The sequence below is a fragment of the Psammomys obesus genome, unplaced genomic scaffold, assembly GCF_907164565.1.
Source record: "Psammomys obesus unplaced genomic scaffold, mPsaObe1.curated_primary_1811, whole genome shotgun sequence".
In the NCBI taxonomy this organism is placed as follows: Eukaryota; Metazoa; Chordata; class Mammalia; order Rodentia; family Muridae; genus Psammomys; species Psammomys obesus.
Window position 1 is genome coordinate 5,418,749 of NW_026586383.1, and position 19,551 is coordinate 5,438,299.

At 48.1% G+C, this 19,551-nt stretch overlaps 1 protein-coding gene across 2 annotated transcripts in view; it reads right to left on the minus strand.

Moving 5' to 3' along the window:
- Positions 1-6: 6 nt before the first annotated feature.
- The window catches only part of Tgfbr2 (transforming growth factor beta receptor 2), an 86,249-nt gene continuing 66,704 nt past the window's right edge, over positions 7-19,551 (minus strand). For both annotated transcript variants that reach the window (XM_055601771.1, XM_055601772.1), the window contains 3 exons: positions 16,100-16,241; positions 2,857-2,984; positions 7-372 (listed from right to left, as the gene is read on the minus strand). In XM_055601771.1, the coding sequence (XP_055457746.1) occupies positions 193-372; positions 2,857-2,984; positions 16,100-16,241 (450 nt within the window). In that variant the 3' untranslated portion in view covers positions 7-192. The remainder of the gene's footprint in view (positions 373-2,856; positions 2,985-16,099; positions 16,242-19,551) is intronic.

A 19,551-nucleotide genomic window follows, 5' to 3' on the forward strand; every position in this document is an offset into this window, starting at 1 on the left:
TGCTGCTGCTGCTGCTGCTGCTGCTGCTGCTGCTGCTGCTGCTGCTGTTTCTGAACATGGAACAGCTACTGGGGAAGAATGGAGCAAGTCCTTGGTTTTGGAGAAGCATCAGTCAGAAAAGCATTCTGGTGCCTCTGGTCTTTGGTTTTGAGGACAGCTTCTAGAGGCTTGGCCCCGTCTGCCCGGAAAAAGCTATTTGGTAGTGTTCAGGGAGCCATCTTCTGGAATCTTCTCCTGGGAGCAGCTCCTCCCAGAGAGCCTATCTGGGTGCTCCAGCTCACTGAAGCGCTCAGCCACACACTGGGCTGTGAGGCGGGCCTCAGGGTCATGGTCCCAGCACTCGGTCAGCGTCTCACACACAATCTGGATGCCCTGCAGAGGAAGGGAGGGGTCCCAAGGGCATAGTTAGTCAGTGGTCTCCATGGAATTAGTATCAATGCGTCATTAGCAAAGTCCACAGTTCAGAATAGGGTTTCCTCTTTCTGTGGGCCCACGTGTGTGCAGGTGTGGGCCAAACGTTAGCGTCAGCTGTCTTCTCAGCAACTTCCCACCTTGTTTTTTTGAGACAAACTTTCTCTCTGATTTGGGACCCTCTGCCTCCTCTTCCTCTGTGCTAGTCTTTCAAGTACCCACCCCCACAACTCAGCTTTTGATAGTGGTCCTGGGGACCCAAACTCAAGTCCTCACACTACTGTGCAAACCCTTCACTGAGGGTGCCATCTCTCCAGTGCCTAGGGTCCATTCTTGGCGGCACTCATTTGTTACAGTACAGACTGTAACGCACCTATCCAGTACAGGGTCTCAAAGACTCCAGCTTCCCACCTGCAGCTCCGTTCTCTCTTTCCCTTCTCCTCCATGGCCTCTGGTGTTTTACTCTTTCAGACTGTTTCATGGCTGGGTCATAGGTACCCTTCTGTTTGAACAGAGCTGGACACCCAAGCCCAGGGCTGGATAGGAAGTAACCCAGATTCCCTTAGTAAAGCCCTTATTTGACAGCATGACTCACAGGCTGCTTCCAGAACTGCCTCGGGGGACCCCAGATGCCCCGGTCATCTCTATTGACATTAAGCCAGGCCCCGAGGCATGGCTGTTTTCCTATGGTAAATATGCCTAACTGTAAGATATTCCCTTCACTCTCCTCCTCCAGACAGTGGCCCCCATGAACCTCACCTCCATGCATGGAAGGCTATCCAAAACAGCAAAGTGCGCTGTCACAGCCAGATTTCATTTTGCATCAAGAATATTTTTGTAACTATTTTAAGTCCTTTCAGAAAAGTAGAAGGTGAGCAAATAGCGTGAGAGGTGGAAATAAGTTCAGCTCCTTTTATGTAGAGGTCAACAGTGCCCCGGCAAGCTCTGTAAGTGTGGCACAGACACATCTAATCCTCTTCTTGTAGAGTTGGCATTTGCCTGCCAATACCAGCAACTTTCACATCTGAGGAGTGCCCCTGGCCCCACCTCTTGATGTGGAATTAACTGCATGATTCGCCTAACTGGTGGTATTGATTGACGGCCCTGTTAAGAGCAGACTGTAATTGTTGCCATACCAGAAACATTTATTTTGTTCTGGTGCAGTAATTACAGGCAGTAAATTAAATTAAATATTAAGCATTACCTTGAAATCAATAGGGCAACAAATCTCATTAAGAGGAAAAAAATGTATTATGCAAATTCTTTCCAGAATTTTATCATAATGAATAATGGCTTCATTACAAAAACTTTATAGGAACAACCTGAGGAGATGGTGACAGTTTCAATGGGACAGATTACTTCAGCACCTTCTAATTCCTGATTTTCTACAAACAGCCTTGCATTTTTACCACCAAAGACAATTTGTCTGAGACTCCCGTGAGGACCTTGACCCTGGGAAGACTGGCTCACCTACTCCCTGGTCACAGGGTTGGCTCTGGGCCAAGGCTGCTCTGAGCAGGCTTCTTGTCCCATTTGTCTCCCTGATTGTGTCTGGCTTGCTGTCTCTGGATCTCGCTTGATTTCTCCTTGCCTTTAGGCAGACCTATACAGCCATGGCCTGCAAAGACGAAGGGCTTCATCCAAGAAAGCAGTAACGGGCTTTGCTGGATGTAATAGAACCGTTTTGCCACAGAGAGAGGAAAACATTGTTCTGGCTCTTTCTTCACCGCGGCCCATTCTTGGATGTATCAACATGTGGCCGACCATCTCTCACTCACAAACTACCCTGTCTTCCCCTCTCCTCCATCCTCTGCTATGAGAGCAGCCTTAACTTCCTGTTCTTGTCAGTAAATGACAGCTCACTGTGATGTCACTCAACAGACAGGCCCCTCCCTCCCTCACCAGCTCCTCCTCATTGGCTTCCGGCCCTCCACAGTGGTGAAATGGACTCTTCCTTCCCAGGCATGCTGGTACCCAGCTCCCCTCTCCTCCATGCACACCCAGCAGAACTGAGTACACCAGCTACCTGACAACCCTTCTTGCTTCCAAAGATTACTTTCTGAACTTGAAGTACTCCTGAGGAACAAAGTCAGCGCCCAGAGGGAATGAGATATAGGCTCCTGACATGAAGGTATGGGAGTGGGCAGCAGACAGAGCTAGCAAAACATCTTAACCCTGAATCAAGAGGGCTCCGGAAACATGGCTGGCACCCTGCAGTGGTTAGCTGAGAACTCTCTGTGAATGCCATATAAGCCTGGTGAATGCAGCTCAGGAGGGCAGGCTCACCCACTTCTACTGAAATTTTCCTGACGAATACAAACCTAACAGAGTTACAAAGAACCAAGGGTCCTGCCCTCAGAGTTCAGCTCAATCTCCCATAATTCTCCGCCACCTGTGAGCAGCCTCTTCTGCACCTTTTCCCTCTTCAGAGCCAGCACTCCTTACCTGGTGGTTGAGCCAGAAGCTGGGGATTTCTGGCCGTCCTCGGTCCCTCAGGACATTGTCCTTCATGCTCTCCACACAGGGGTGCTCCCGCACCTTGGAACCAAACGGGGGTTCATACTCTTTCACTTCTGTGAGGAAAAGAGGCAGACACAGGTCAGTTGAGCATCGGGCACGTGGGTGAGAGCAGTGTCCTTGGTGAGCACCTGGCGGGGTAGTATGAGGTACCGAACGGCAGAATGAACCTGTCATTGCTAGAGCACTGTTAACGGTGGTGGATTAAAATAAGAAGGAAGGGGTGATGCTGGGAAGATGCTCGGAAATATTCCACTGAGGACTGTTCAGTGCTTCTAGGCTTTACACTAATGGCTGGTAACTACAGAACAGGGGCCATGGACCGGCTTTTCCATCAATGCGGGCACACTCAGTTGGAGAGAGAATATTGTTTCTAAGGAGGGAAACGGGTTATATACGTATCATGGGCTTGCAGATAAGTGTGTGTGCTTGCAGGGAGGACCAGGGTTTGGTTCCCAGCACCCAAGCTGGATGCTCACAATTACTTTTCATGTCAGCTCCAGGAGACCTGACACCCTCTTCTGGCCTTTGCAGGCACTGCACTCATGCACACATCCATACACAGACAAAAGTAATTAAAAATAAACAAATCTTTTAAAAAGCCATACATATGACAAACCTTCCAGTCCTCCACAGGTCCAGAATATACAAACAAATCCAATAAATGGTGTTAAACTTTATGAGGACATTAGACCTACAAAGGCACGAAATTATGAAAGATGATACAACCTTGACAGTTCCTGAGGACACTACTAAAGGAAATAAGATACTAAAGGACGAATATGATGCAGTTCCATGTAATGTCTCCACCAGAACTCACACAGGAGCCTACCCACCATCATGAGGCACCCAGAGGCAGAACCAGGTGGGACCTTCCTACTCAGCTGAAAGAAACTCTTCTTTAATAAATCTTTTCATGGATTTAGACTGATGTCTCAATGGGCTGTTCTGAGAGTGGGGCTGCTAGCACAACCAGTTTAGGGCTGCTGTGGTGGCTCAAGGTACTAGTCAACACTTGGGAAGCTGAGGCATGAGGAATGGTCAGGACCTGCCTGGGATACACAGCCAGGCCCTGAATATAAGAGGACAAACAAAACGAGCAGAGCACCAGGCCACACTGCTGGATTTCCTTGTCTCCAGAACCATAAGCCAAAAGGAAAAAATAACAGCCCTGCCTCGAGTATTATATTCTGGCAGCAGGAAGGAGGGCTGAATCTCCTTAGAGCCAAATTCACAGAGAAGAAGAGAGAACGGTGCATGTCTGGAGGTTAGGAGATGGGTGTTAGGGAAGAGGGAATGGAAATGTGGGCTCAGTGTTTATTATCAGCAGAGACTTTCAGCTGGGGACAAGGAGAAAGTTCTGGGGACCGGGACTGTAGCTCAGTGGTAGAGTACTTGCCTAGCATGCACAAGGCCCTGAGCTCAAGTTCAATCCCTAAGAACACCATGAAGGAGAGAGAGAGAGAGAGAGAGAGAGAGAGAGAGAGAGAGAGAGAGGAGAGAACAGCCTAGTGATAAACCATGAAAGAACTAAAGGGAAAGGCTAGGCTACATCTTGCATTTTTCTCCAAAATATTCAGGATCTTTGGCCTCTAACTTCAAGATAATTTTCCTTAATGAGTAAAAATTTCAGTCATTGCCTTCTGTTCTAAGAATTGGAGATGCTTTCTCCGTAGCATGAAATTTAAAAGACGGAGAGCCTGTTTTCTTTGTTTGCTCTTTCATGTTCTCAGAAGTGCACTTATGTTTCACAGCCTCACCCCAGTAGAGAAGCTTTTGGGGGATCTTATCTTATCGTTTTGTTTTCTGGCTGATTTTTAAAAATAATATTCTTATTTATTCTTTGAAACTTTCATTTACTTACACGCTCTTTTGATCATATTCACCACCACCAACCTCCAGTTCTTCCTAGCGCCCTCACCTTTCTTTCTAACTTATGTTCTCCTTTCTTGTTATCAATACCCCCCTCAGGGTGCTTCCTGTAGCTAACTTTTCATAGACCCTTACTTTTCTCTTACTGTCTTTTGAACACGATTGCCTTTGTGACAGTGAGACAAACACAAGCTCCCTCTGTCCACTTTGTACTTCCAGCATCCAAATGATTCATCTACACTGGTCTAAGGGTAAATTCTGAGCTCTGACTTGGGGGGCACACACGCCACTTCTTTCTCCCATTCCCTGTCCTCCATCAAACGCTAATTCTGAGGCTCAAGACTGAGGTGGAATTTTTTTTTCATTCCTTTCTCTGCTTGGCACTTTCAGTTTTGCCTTATATGCAGCAGGTACCCAGTGAATCCAAACTGAAGTGATTTCAAGCAAAAGCTGAAGCCTGTAGAGTCAGAGCCAGCTCCAGATAAGACTCCATCTTCTTCCTACAGACTGATTGGAGTGGCCTAAGAGGCTGTCATCTTCCCTTTCAGGGTTATCTTTTGGTCCAATCCAACCAAAGAGAATATTTCCTTGTTGCGCTATACCGAGAGAGAAAGGACAAGATAGTGTGGGATTTGTGTGCAACAGAAGCTGCTCATTGGATACTGTGCTGAGCCACAGACTCTCCATTTCTGTTTAGGTGCTGTTGCTGCTGTGTTTCTTGCCCAACTAGACACCCTTTACCAAGCCAAGAGCTCTAGACCAGCTCAAATGTTGCCCACAGCCTCCCTCCTTCCCCTATCTCTGTAGAATCACACTGGGCTGATGGAACTACCCCCACTTGGAGACGCCTGGCCCTGACGCCCACCTACCAGGCGGCCACATCGCAAGGCAACATGCGTGCTGACTCTGACTAACCCAATCCTTTCTTGCCTCTGAGAGCCGCTCTAAGACAGTCTGTGAGCCAAGGACGGGGTCAGGCTTTTTGTGAATGATAAGTTAAAGCTGCTTCTGGGCTCCTCTTCCCTGCCTGTTCCTGCTTCTCGTCCTGTCCTCCCTTCCCACGAGACCTGCTCCTTGATAAATAATGCCCCACCCCCAGTCTTTATGTGAGCTCCCACTTCTGGCAAGGCTAGCCCAAGCCATCAGACCAGAAAGATCTTCTTTCCCTTTTGGCTTCTGCCTGCTCAGCTGTACCATCTGAAGACTGTCACTCCACCCCTAGGTGCTTGGGAAGTCCTTCCTGAGAGGTAGGAAGAGTGTTCAGAGCTGTCCAGCATGATGGTGCCCGATGAAGCGCCTTTGTCTTGTCAGAAGGCTTCCTAGCTTTCTCCTTCCCAGGGAACACTTCTGAGAGTGCTCCAGAGGCCGAAATCCTCATACCCATGCTCAGAAGTGACAGGTCAAAACATTGCACCAAAGAGAAGAAAATGTCAGGATGACTCCAGCCCACTGTCCATCTTGTGGCCAACAGGCCCAAAGAACCAAGAAAACACTTCTGTGATTCAGTTATTAAGGAGGGCTAGTTTATTACACTGCAAGCTCACCCTTAAAGTCATTTGTGATGCCTCAGCTTCATTCCCACCTTGACTGGACGCAGAGCAGAGTCCCGAGGAGACACATCTCTGGGTATGTCCCTAAGGTTCAGGGAGGGGACAGCACCCTACTCTGAATGTGGGAAACACCATTCAACCAGCTGCAATCCAAAACTAAACACAAAGGTTCAAAGGAGAAATCCAGATGACTGCGTACATCTCCTCCCTGCTTCATGACCGTGGACACACCACGTGACCATCAGCCGCCTCATGTTCCTGTATCATCATGGGTCATGCCCTCAAACTATGAGCCTAAATAAACCATTGCTCTCTTAAGTTGCTTTGGTTGCAGCTGTCAATCACAGCATTTGTTCTAATGTTTAAATTCAGTGTGGGCCAAGGAGGCTTCCGTAAGGTGTGGGAGAAGATGGCTGCAGAGGGCTTCAGCCTGAAGGAGAAAGTAATGGATGTTCCAGTGGAAAAGGAGATGAGGCATGATTCTTTTCCTCAAGGCAAGGGGAAGCTTAGCTGAGTTTCCTCTGTTTTTCCTGAGACCTTGGGAACGGTGAGGCTTCCTGTGCTCTGGAGGGAAACAGGGCCTGTTTCCTCTCTTTAGCTAAAGTGGGGAAGGGGGAGGGTCAAGGGTCACTCATCTGCAAAGCTCTGGCAGAGACTAACTCTCTGTGCCACCCACACCGGGAGGATGGAGAGCTTTGTTCCTTTTCTAAATTGAAAATGGGAAAATGGGGTGGAGAGCAGAGACTATCACGTGACCGAAACCCCAGGTGCCTGTCTCTTAAAGGGTCACTTTCAGGGGTGCCTGCCTGTCATCTCAGCACAGGGGGGGTTGAGGAAGGGGGTGCTATGAATCTGAAGGCATCCAGGGCGATACAGTGACCTTTAGGCAAAGAGTCTGGGCTACAGGGTGTGACCTCCATCTCAAAAGAGTTCAGTCAGTCGACCATCAGTCACACACACATCTACATTTGTTTAATTCATTATTTTGGTTTAATTAATTAAACCTTAATTAATTACAATTTTTGTTTGATTAATTAATTAATTGCACACAGGCTATGGTGTACTTTGGGAGATCAGAGGACAATGGAGTTGTCTAGGCTCTCCTTCTCCCTAAGAGCTCAGGCTCTGCAGCTGGGGCCTCCATTTCCTGAGCCATCCCACATCCTCCTATACAAAATATGCGTCCACAGCAGGTAGCAATATGTGCTTGACTTAAAAAAAAAAAAAACAAAAAAAAACATGGATTTTGTTGATTCTTCTTTCTCTGGCCTTTTCTTTGCTCACATCTTACAAGGTGTGCCGAGACGACTTACATCACTGGCTGTGTGTACACCTGCCACTCTGGCAATACATAATACATCTAATGTCTGCTCTGGACACTGAAGCTGAGGTACTGGTTGCTACCTTCATGGCTCTTCAGGCAATCCAATTTGTTGCTCTCTGAGCCTCCATGGGAACCTGAGAACATGAACAGGGCCTAGAAGGCCATTCCCTCCTGGAGAGATATTTCTAACTGGCTCCTCTGTTCTAAATTTCCTTCAAGTTTTGGCAGGTGTTCACCTTGACCCTGTACAAATCTGGACTGAGTTAAAATCTGGACTCTGAGGAACAAGGTCAGAGGTCCCCTGACAGGTGGCAGTGGGGGGGTCCTGTGCTAGGGGGGTGGGTTTTGATGGGAATCTCATACTCACTGTGGACCATAAAATAGTCCTAGGAATGGAGCAGAGTGGATGACAGCCATTGGTGGCCTGGACCCCCTTGGCTACCACTTTCTCATCACAGCTTGGCAGACTCAGTAAAAGAATCACATCTGAACTCACATTGATCCTGCCTATCTGCTTATCTTTCTTATTTGGGGCTTAAAATAATTTAGAAAGGGCCCGTGTTTAAACGCATGAAAGTTCTCCGTGAAGATTCTAGAAAAATCAAATCTCTTCTCACCGCTGTGTGCCCCTGGGCTCTTCCACAGAGGTGGCTCCGGTGAGATTAAAAGTCATTTAAATCATTACCTTATTGGTTATAAGTGAGCACTTCTCAATCTACTTTATATTAAAGATCAGGTGAGTCAGCCGAGGTTCAACAGGGAGAGGCTTGAGCAAAACGCAGCAGAAACGAATCACAGGGAAAATGAATGCCAGCTGGGCTGCCCTGGCTATGCTGTGTTGTTATGAATGCCATTTAGTGGGGTGGAAAGATGGCTCAGTGGGTAAAGGCTGCCAAACCTGAAGATGTACGTGGCATCCCGAGTGCTCCATGTTGGACAGAGAGAACCAGCTCCTGAGCTGACCTCTGACCTCCACGAGCGCCCTATGGCACGTGTGTGCTGCCCCCGGTAAACAGCGTCATGGAAAACTGAAAGTCCCGTTAGACCCCATTCTTGCTTCCTTCCTTATCCTGCAGTAAGTCTGAAGCAAGCACTTTCGGCACTCTGGCTCTAAATGCAGGGGTGGGGGCTGGGTCACCACAGAGGAAAATGAACAGCGTTTCCTAAGCATGTTTTAAGAGTGTCAAAGGAGCCGGACAGAGGATGCTGAGCAACAGTCTGGGGAGATGTGATCCGACATCCGCAGTTCACCACTAAGAAAAGTGAGGCTGGAAGAGTCCCCATATCTAGAAAGACGATTCAGAATCCTCCCCTCTGCCCCGCTGCTCAGCTACATTGCAGAAATGGCTTTGTCTTGCTAAGAGGTCCTTTCTCCTCTCCATCTTACAAGGTGCCCCCCCCACATCCTGCCCAGAGCAAGCACCTAGAGAATGCCACGCCCACTGAGAACATGACAGCCGTCTCCCGCCATCCCACCATCCTTAGTGAGGCCCGCTCGACCCTAGGTCCCTGAGAAGGGCTCCTTCAGGGATCTGCTGGATGGTGACAGCTGGCAATTTCCAAACAAGCTATGGAAAAACTACTAATTAAAATGAAATCCCCTTGACCATCGTGATTTCCCTCCGGAGCACCCGAGCACTTGTGTGTTCTGGGTTGGGGAAAGGTGGTGCTGGGGGTGGAGAAAGAACAGGATGGTCTCCTTCTAACCGCAGGCACCAGAGGCGGGCAGGGCTGGCACGGTACCAGTGCCATGTTTACTCAGGTTCCTCTTTGCCGGATGCAGGGTGCTCAGCCGTCTCTATCACAGTCAAGCCAGCCCCGGTCTAGGCCTGAGAGTTCTTGGACAGAAGGCCTTGTGCTCCCCACACTGTTCAAAATGCCGCACCTTCTCTAAGAGACCGTCATTTTCCTGCTGCACAGAACTTTCTCTTCCTTCCCTTCTCCCTGCCAAGGCCGAGGACCAGCCACAGACACTCCTTCTTGCTCTCAGGAAGTCCCACAGCCTGCCCTTCTCTGCATCACCACAGACCCGACCCCCAGACAGCTCTGGTATCGCTTTGACCGCCAGCATCTGGCCCACAGCTGTCGTTGGACAGTGTCCCCCAAAGGCATCTGCTCCTTTGAGTTTATATTTACTTTCCAAATGGTGCTGCCTGGGAGTCCATTCAAAACAAATGGTTTCCATCCTGATCTTCCTGAGGTTTCTCCAAACCTCCTTCCCTTTTTCTTTCTGCTTGGCCCTTTGTTCTTTTGGGGCTTCTTCAAGCACAAGGTGCTGTCTGTGCCCAAGCCTTGCTCACAGCCACTGTATGTCTATTTCAGAGGTCCAGGTGGCCAGGGATTGGGGTCAGTTTGCATGTGGGCCAGTTCTGGCTGGAGATAAATACCTACAAAGCCTACCATGTGCCCCAAAGGGGGCCGTGGACACCTCCCTCATCCACCTCCCACACACCACAGTGCAAACACTTGCCCAGACCCTAGGCCAACTGCCTGACTTGGGACAGAGGCTCTTTGTGAAAGAGAGCCGCTCTCATGCCTGTCCTGGCCTGGCTGAAGTCTCCCTCCTTCTCTCCATCAGAAAGCAGTGGCTCACCAACCACCCTCCATCTTGTCTTCTTTAAACAACCCAGTTTGTTCTCCTCATTTTTCTCACGTATTCTTGAGATCCTCAAAGTGTCTGAAGTACCCACTCTGATGGCATTATCTGTCCCCTAAATCTGCTATATTTTTCTTTCTGAAAGGACTGTATCCATTGGTCCCTTACTGGACATCAGATCTGCCACTGACCTGTCCTAGCTCCACTCTTCACCAGACCTGTTCCCTTGGGGAGAGAGAGATTTGGGGCCTTCTGCTCTACTGGGGTTCCATGCTATATTCCTGATATTCCAGGAACGGGAGGCTGAGCCTAGGGAACTGTGAGTGTGATGCCACTATGAGCTTCCTAGCATGACCTTGCCTCAAAAATAAAAATGACTTTTTATTTCTCTCCCATTCTTCAGTAGGGAGAATAGTGCTGAACACAACAGGCATTCATAAACTATCATCTGAGTCAGTGGAAGATTAGATGAACAGATGAATGAAGAATGAATGAATGAATGAATGACTATCTCCTTAGAGAAACAAGGACAAAGAAGTCAGATTTTAAGGCATTCACACACAGAAACGAAGAGCCTTGTCTGTTAACAGGAATCTGGGGGCTGGGAAGATGACCAGCAGTAAAATGCTTGCCTAGCAAACACAGGGACCCGAGTTTAATCAGAAGAAACCAAATTTTGAGAGCCTAGGTGTGGCAGCTCATGCCTGTTATCCCAAAGGAGGTGGAGCAGGTGAAGACCTGATGCTCTCTGACCAGTTGGTCTGGCCTAGGGGGCGAGTCCCAGGGAACTGAGACATCCTATCTCAAAAGACAAGTCAGGCGTTTCCTGAGAACAGTACCAGAGGTTGACCTCTGGCCTGCACATGCACAAGCACCCACACTCTCACACACACATAAATGCATGCGTGCACACATGCTCAGGAAGGGTTCACCAGTGGAGACAGGGAAATTCACTGCTGCAGACGTTCAGAAGCCAGGGCCCTAAGGAGGACCTCTCAGCACTTACACTGATGTACTTAGCAAGCACTGAGTACTGACGTACTTAGCAAGCACTCAGTACCTCTGAAGAGCCGTGTGCCTGTGGTGTGGGATGTGCAGAGGGGCTCTGACCCCCACATACTACTGAGTATTTATTTTCCCAGTTCTCCACTAAGCAGACTGACTGCCCCAGAAGGAGGCAGGCCGGTGGCCACAGGGCTCTCAGAAACTTGGCTGCCCACCCCCAGAAGACTGCTTCTCCTCCGGGAAGGGAGGGTGACAGCAGAGGCTCCAAATAGGATTCTGGTGGATTTGGTGCACAGAAGATGAAGCGACTGCTTTGGCTTGGATTCCTTCAGGGCTTTCTTAACCTGGCCCAAACTTTCCTCTTCAGACTGCTCTTTGCTTACTGTGATGGTCTGTAGAGCGCTACAGTGTGATTTCATAGTAAAGGAAGCTTAGGTCTGGCTCCAGAAGGAACTATTTCTCCTCTGTTTGCACTGTCTTCCTGGTAATGTCCAGCGTAACACCTCCAGGGCTGTGCTGTGCGCTTCCCCCTCCCCGCAGCTGCTCTGCTCAGAAGAGAGGCTGGCTGAGAGAAGAGCTTTGCCGAAGGACACCCGGGCCACACCTCTCGGTGTCCTGCCTTGGTATCTACTGATTTAGGCTGGCATGGACATCCAGCTCTCTGTCTCCTTCTGCTGCCCACGCTTGCAGCTGTTGCTCTAGGTGAACAGCCCCCGACTACAAGAAAACTCATGCCAGAGTGTTAGGCTCAGCAAACGGCCTGAAATGAGTGTTGAGAGACAGGACCTGAAAGGAGTTTATAGTGAGATTCCCCAGAGAGTGGGTGCAGCAGGAAGGACCTGGGACTGGAGAAGGGAGAAGGGGCAGGGCTTGGCAGCCACAGAAAAGTCACACTCGTCATCTTGCAGGGTCTCTAAAGCAAGGCAGGCAAGACTTAATTCGCCTAGGAAGTCTGTCACATAATGCATGCTGTTTACTGGCTTGCTCTTCATGGCTCGCTTAGTCTGGTTTCTCAGCGCTCCCAGGACCACCTGTCCAGGATTGGCCCAAACTCAGCTGTTCACTTAAAACTAGATGGGCTATCAGCTGGCCCGATCATGAGTAAAACAGTAATCTGTGATGGCTGATGAAGGAAACATTCGGCATTGTTAAATTTATTAAGTATAATTATTGCAGGGTGGGTGGGTGGGTGTATGGACCGTGGCATGTGTGTGGAGGTCAGAACTCAGTAAAGTCAGTTCTCGCCTTCCAGTTTTACATGGGCTCCAAGGATTGAACTGAGATCGTCAGCCTTTTACAGTAAACACCTTTGCCCCTGACCTATTTCAAAGGCCCTTCATCTATCTATCCAATACTACTGCTGCTACATCATCACCATCACATCACATCACCACTATCTTCATGACCATCACCATCACCATCAAATCACATCACATCACCATCATCATTACCATCATCATTATCATCACCACCATCACCATCACATCATATCACCACTACCATCACCACCATCACCACTATCACCACCATCACCATCAAGTCACATCACATCACCATCATCATCACATCACCATCACCACTATCATCATTATCATCACCACCCTTCCTCTTTGGAATTCAAGAGCTGGTGAAAGGGTCACGGGAATACTTTCAGAAGATGGCAATGTATTCTCAGGGCCTTGCCATACGGCATCACACACTTAGACCTAGTGATGTAACTGAGGGTGGACACAGCCTCTGTTTCTGCAGCCAGAGTGGAGACAGGAGAATCAGGAGTGGGCAGTTACGATCAAGTAAAGCAGAGCCAGGATGGGTTCCATCCAGTTTCTGTCTGCTTTTACCACAAAGGGCTCTACAGGGATGTTCTGAGATGAGCCGAACACACCGGATCCTGGATCCTTCCACAAGGAAACTTGTTTATCTTGGAGCTTTTTTTAGAACTCATAAAAGTTAGTGAGCTTGGCTCTACCTCACATGCCTCAATTCTTCCTCACGCAGCAAATATCAACAGGAAGGGGCTCTTGCCAGTGATTACAATGAAAGTAGAATGCACCAGAGCCCTAGGCTGACCATCTTGATAGATGGAGAGCAGACATGCTCAGGGCTGTCTGCAGAAACAGGGCTCTCAAAGCATGGGAGAAGATACTGCCAGCCAGGTACCCTGATTCGTCAGGAACAGCACTGTCTTGACCATGGCTCCCGTCAGTCTACAGGTTCATTTTGGAGCTGTTGGACATTCCAAGCAGAAAATCATGTATAATGGCTGATCGTTGATTAAACAAATTCAGCTGTTAGGGACACACACACATAATACACGCGCGCGTGCACGTGCGCACACACCCACACACAGAAGAAGAAGGAGGAGGAGGAGGAGGAAGAAGGAGGAAGAAGGAAGGAAGAGGAGGAAGGAGGAGGAGGAAGGAGGAGGAAGGAGAAGAAGGAGGAGGAGAAGGAGAAAGAAGGAAGAAGGAAGAAAGAAAGAAAGAAAGAAAGAAAGAAAGAAAGAAAGAAAGAAAGAAAGAAAGAAAGAAAGAAAGAAAGAAAACACTTCTCTGGCAGGAAATTGGGAGAGTTGTGCCAGGCAGATAGGAATCCCCATGTCCACAGAGGCCAGAGAAAAAGATGACTGTGACCCGGCAAGGGATGAGGGAGGTGGTGAGTGAGCTCCTCCTTGTAGTGTGGGGAGCCAAACATCTTCTGCAAGGGATGAAGACTCAGAACCAGCAATGAGTCCAGCTGGAATGGCATTGGACAATATGCTGGGGAGTTTGGGTCGGTAATCAGAGAGGTTGCTTTTTGAACAGTAAAATAAGTAATGACATTATTGGACATCCACAGAAGAAAAGAAATACCCACTGTCCTCAGCTGATCTAGATGCACAAATAATGGATAAATAACAAGGAAGGATAGAGATCCCGGTAACAAGCGATAAGAACAAACAGAAACATCTGCACGTGGCAAACATCACAGTGACAACTGTTTCAAGTGAGAATCCTCGGAAGAGCCTCAGATTCGCAGGTGAGATTATGAAGAAGTCAGATCCTCCTCCCCCAGGTATGTTCATTACAGACTGGAAAATGGCATCTCTACAGAGGGCAACCCAGCAGCTAGCCTTCCCAGCTGACCTCAGCAGCCCCGGCCATGGGCTCAGAAGTTACCACAGTGCCTGCAGCCCAGTGCCTGTGCTGTTCTTACTACGACACGTCACCTTCCATCTAATGAAGAGAAAACCCTAAGTGGGATCCAGGCTCTGAAGTGCTTCAACATCACAAGTGTCAAGGTCACAGAAGACTATGCTGGGTAAACAAAGGAAGACCACAGAAGCTCAAGAGTTGGATCCGGGTGAATCCTAGCCCAAGTCCTCTTCCAGAAAAGCACGGTGCTGGTTTCTCGGGAGGATAAGTGAGCTCTGTGGTTCAGCGGAGAGCACTGCACCACTGTTAATGCCCCGGCTTTGCTAGGGTTAGGTTGTTTCTTCTCTTTTGGATTTAGGCCGAGTTTTAAACTGGATTGAAGGCAGATGGGTGGGCTGGAGTCTCTGCATTTTTGCTGTTGTTGTTATTGTTGTTTACTGGTTTGTGTGTTTGGAACAGGATCTTCCTTTGTAGTCCAGGCTGGCCTGTAGGTCACTATGTAGCCGAGGCTAACTTGGAACTTGCTTCAGCCTCCTGCCTTAGCATCTTGAGTGCTGGAATTAGATACTGCTCTCTCTGTGTTAACCTTTTATCTTTTTAATTTAAATTTGTGTGTGTGTGTGTGTGTGTACGAGTGTGCATGTTTGTGAGAGGGTGTGTGTGTGTGTATGCATGTATCTTTTTGATTGATGATTGATGTGGGAGGCCCCCGCTCACTGGGGGGAGTGCCACCCCTGGACAGGCAGTCTGAGAGCTCTAAGAAATCAGACTAAGCAAGGCACGAAGAGCAAGCAGTAAACAGCGTTCCTCCGTGGGCTTCGCTTCAGCTCCCTGCTCGGGTTCCTGCCTTGTCTGAGTGCCTGCCCTGACATTCCTGGACAGTGGACTCTTTACCTGGAAGTGTAAGATAAAATAAGGCCCTTCGCCCTCACGTTGCTTTTTGTTCAGTATCTCAGCACAGTGATGGAAACCCTAAGGCATCTGGGACTTGTCATTCACACAGCACACAGAAAAGAGAGGGAGGGAACCTGGCGGAGCTGTGGTACTCTGCTTGGGGAATATCAGAGAACAGAAGGAAAGCAGATAGCCAACCCCCTGAGGTTCACAGAGAAAAAGAGAGAAGTCTTAGAGGCTAGCTGTCTCCTCCACCAGCTTCCCCACACTCTTAAAACCCAAACAGACAAACAAACCAGCCAACTCTGTTTTGTGAAAAAGAAGTCATCTCTACAAGAGTAAATACTTAGTCAAATCTTTTTTTTTTTTTTACCCAGTCCTTTAAATCTGAAGGAGAAGAGACAAAATGCAGATGCCCATCTGACTATTATTATCCTTTAGGTAAATAGAAATTTTACTCCTGCTTCAAGAAAGCACCTCTCGAAAGATATTAAAATATCTGTGGGGAGAAAAGTAGTTCTAAACACTGTGTGAAAGGAGACAGATGGAAATCTGTATGTTCCAAAACATGGCTTTTCAATTAGAAACCTTGGCTATTCAGAAACATCCCCCAAAACTCTAGAGCAACTACCCACTACCCACTCTCAACTGTCTCCCAGCGTGGCGTGCACTGGTCGGCGCTGAAGCCCGCAATCATGCCTGAAGCAGACAGCATTATGTCATCTGGAACAGGGACCAGCGGCGTCACATCACCCCACTATCACATCACCCGACTATGCTGTGGCCAAGGACGTACCTCCCACAGCGTTGCAGCGGGATGTCATTTCCCAGAGTACCAGAGCCATGGAGTAGACGTCTGTCTGCTTGAAGGACTCCACGTTTTCCAAATTCATCCTGGATTCTAGAACTTCCGGGGCCATGTATCTTGCGGTTCCCACCTAAAATCACAGGAAACACAGCATAAAGTTCGTCATTTATCTCTGGGGTAATCTGCCGCAGGGGACTAAAGCGTGGCCTTCTCATACGCAGCTTATTTTTTTGTTTGCTTCTAGGGGTTTCTTACGTTATTCTCAGAAACTTCATGCATGCGTATGGTTTATTTTGACCACATTCACCCTCATTATCCCCTCTTATTTCCTGCCTACTTCTTCCCAACCCTTTCTTGCTAACAAGTGCCCTATGGACTTCCATGTCTTTTTAAAAGGCAAATGGTTAGGTAGGGTTGCTTTTATAAGCAACTGTGGTTGACTATCAAGTGGCCACACCACTGAAGAAATACGACTCCTCTCCCTTCTCCCCCAGCAGCCATTAACTGGCAACAGTTCCTTGGGTAGAGGTGTGATATTTTCCTTCTTTTTAGCCCCTTTTCCCTTCCTCCCTTTTTGTTTGTTTCTTTTTGGGGACAGGGTTTAAGTAGCCCATGCTGGCCTCATACACTGTAGCTGGTGATTACCTTGAACTATTGATCCTCCCACCTCCATTTTCCAGAGTGCTGAGACTGTAGGCATATACCACCACACCCAGCTTTTTATGGACTCTAGGAATCAAACTCAGGGCACCATGCACACTACAGAAGCAACCTGCTGACTGAGCCCCAGCCCAAGCCCTGTGCAGACACTCTTTAAAAAAAGAAAACCATTGTGCTGTTTTCAAAGATGAGAATTACAGAGGCAGACACAACACACACTATTATTTTCTCTCCCTAAAACTCTTTGAAGACCCTAAACGAAGCATGCTCAAACTAGTACCTGATCCTGGAGCCACTAATATGGGTGCATATTTTTATATGCATCTTATTATTCAATATTTTTATAGATAACCTAAAGATAATCACATCTGTGATATTTTAAATGCTTTTAAAATATTATTTATTTGCTTTATATCCCAATCATAGCCCCTCCCTCCTCTCCTCCCAGTTCCACCCTCCTTCCCCTTTCTCCTATCCCCCTTCCCCTACTACTCACCCCACCAACCCACCCAGCAATCAAGCCACATCAAGACTGAATGCATCCTCTTCCCCTGTGGCATGGTGAGGCAGCCCTGCAAGGGGGAAGTGATTGGAAAGCAGGCAACAGAGTCCACCTCAGAGACAGCCCCTGCTTCCCTTACTAGGACACCTATGTGAAGACCAAGCTGCCTATCAGCTACTAGGTATGAATAGGCGCCCTAGGTCTAGTCCATGCATGGCCCTTGGTTGGTGGTTGGTGTTCAGTCTCTGCAAGCCCCTCTGGGCCCTGGTTAGTTGGCTCTGTTGGTCTTCTTGAAAAGACTTATTTAGTTTCATTTCATGTGATGGAAATTTTTCCTGTTTGTGTATATGTGCACCACATGTGTGCCAAGAGACCAAAAGAAAGACACCAGATCCCCTGGAGCTAGGAGTTACAGACAGCTGGCAGCTGCCACATGTATGCTGGGAATTGAACCAAGGTCCTCTGGAGAGGCTAAGAGTCAGACAGATTCTCTGACAGGCAGAGAGACAATGAGAAGGACTATAGGCAGAAGGTGCTGAGCTTCCAAGATGGATGGCTTCTTTTGCACTCTCTTGACCTGATACAAAAGCCTGGCAGCTTAAAACAAAGGCCATACAGGCTTTTTCTTCCACCGGTAGGCCTGCTGATGGAGTGGCTCACCAAGTTCAAGGCCACGTCAGGACATGTTACCTAACAGTTGTGCCGATCAGCCATCCTTTCTTCAAAATGACCGACCCTAAGTTAGGGGAGAAAGACCCTTCAGAGAAGATAAAACCCTGAGCCCTCAGGTAGAGACTGATTTTTGGTTTCCAAGTCCCCCTCCCCTCCGCAGCTGGCCTTTTTGTCTGTGTGTCTGCTTCGTGTGTGTGTGTGTGTGTGTGTGTGTGTTTACCACCAACAAAAGTCTTTCTTCCATGGCTGATTCTTCCAGCTGATGTTTGCTGTGTCCTGAGATTTTATTCTCCCTCTTAATTCTTTAACAGGCAGAGAAAAGGAGCCTGATCAAGACCCCTAGACTAACCCTGCCACAGCAGAAGTGCTTCCTGCTGCTAAGCCACCATTCCACCCTCTGACACATTTATTTTTTGTTTTTGCAAATTAAATTTTTCCCCTCATTCTTGAAACTCTAAGACTCATGATGAAAATAATTGCCACCCATTTGGGTCATTTAAGGACCATTTAATTTTTCATTTACCCCATGGCCCATATGACATAATTTCATAAATCTCTGCTAAATTAAAGTCATGAAATGACCAAGTCATACAATCATTTCCGAGGATGTGATGTGTAGCTGTATTCCTGTTATTTAGGCCTGCAATCAATTTTGTGATTGACATTAAGCAAACAGGGAGCCAGCAGAGAAAAGGGAAAACTATTTCTAAGGGAAATTTTTCAAATGAAAATCATACCGCAGCACATACAAGCTCATCCTATGTCAATCACTGTCCTGTCACACGGAGGTCAAATAATTTGATGCCACTGTTCCAAAGACTAGTTCTTATTGGCATGCCATTGGAGACATTTTTCTTTTAACAGAGCGCTCTGTGAGTCATTGCCCTGACACATTAATTTGTTTGTGTCTCGGTAAGATGACCTCCACACTGCAAGTGCTGCTATGGACAGAACGCTGACAAGGCAGAGACCTCTCAAGTTCAGTTCAGTTCAAGGAGGGTTTTAGAGTGTGCCCTATTCACCAACTAGAGAAAACAACAGTGTGCCTGATGGGCCTGCTGTGACGCTTCAGCTGTCACCTGGGAAGGAAACCTCCCTTCTTCCTGGTCATTCTCCAAATGTGCCTTGGTCAAAGGGTTTCCATTTGTGTCTAGGATGATGCTTCAAAAGTAGAATCACTGTGCTGGGAAGGTGGCTCAGTCAGCAGAGAGCTTGCACACAAGGAAGAGGACAGCACCTCAACAAGGTGAATGGCACCACAGCCACCTTTAGTGAAGATTCTGGGGACTGAGGTCCTCTTGCACACACACAGACACAGAGAAAGAACCGTTCACTCCTTCAACAAACACTTGTTGGTCACTTTCACTGCCTGAGGCATTGTGCTGGGTGTCATGGGCTGGGTGTCGTGGGTGGAGTTGGGCTGGGGAAAGTGGAGTCTAGAGTTCAATATAACAAATCAGTGAGTTCTGGGTTCTGTAAGCAATGAAGAAAGACACCTGGTGTCAATCTCTGGCCTCCACACACGCATGCTTGGGTAAGTGCACCCACATGCACCTATAACACACACACACACACACACACACACACACACACACACACACACACA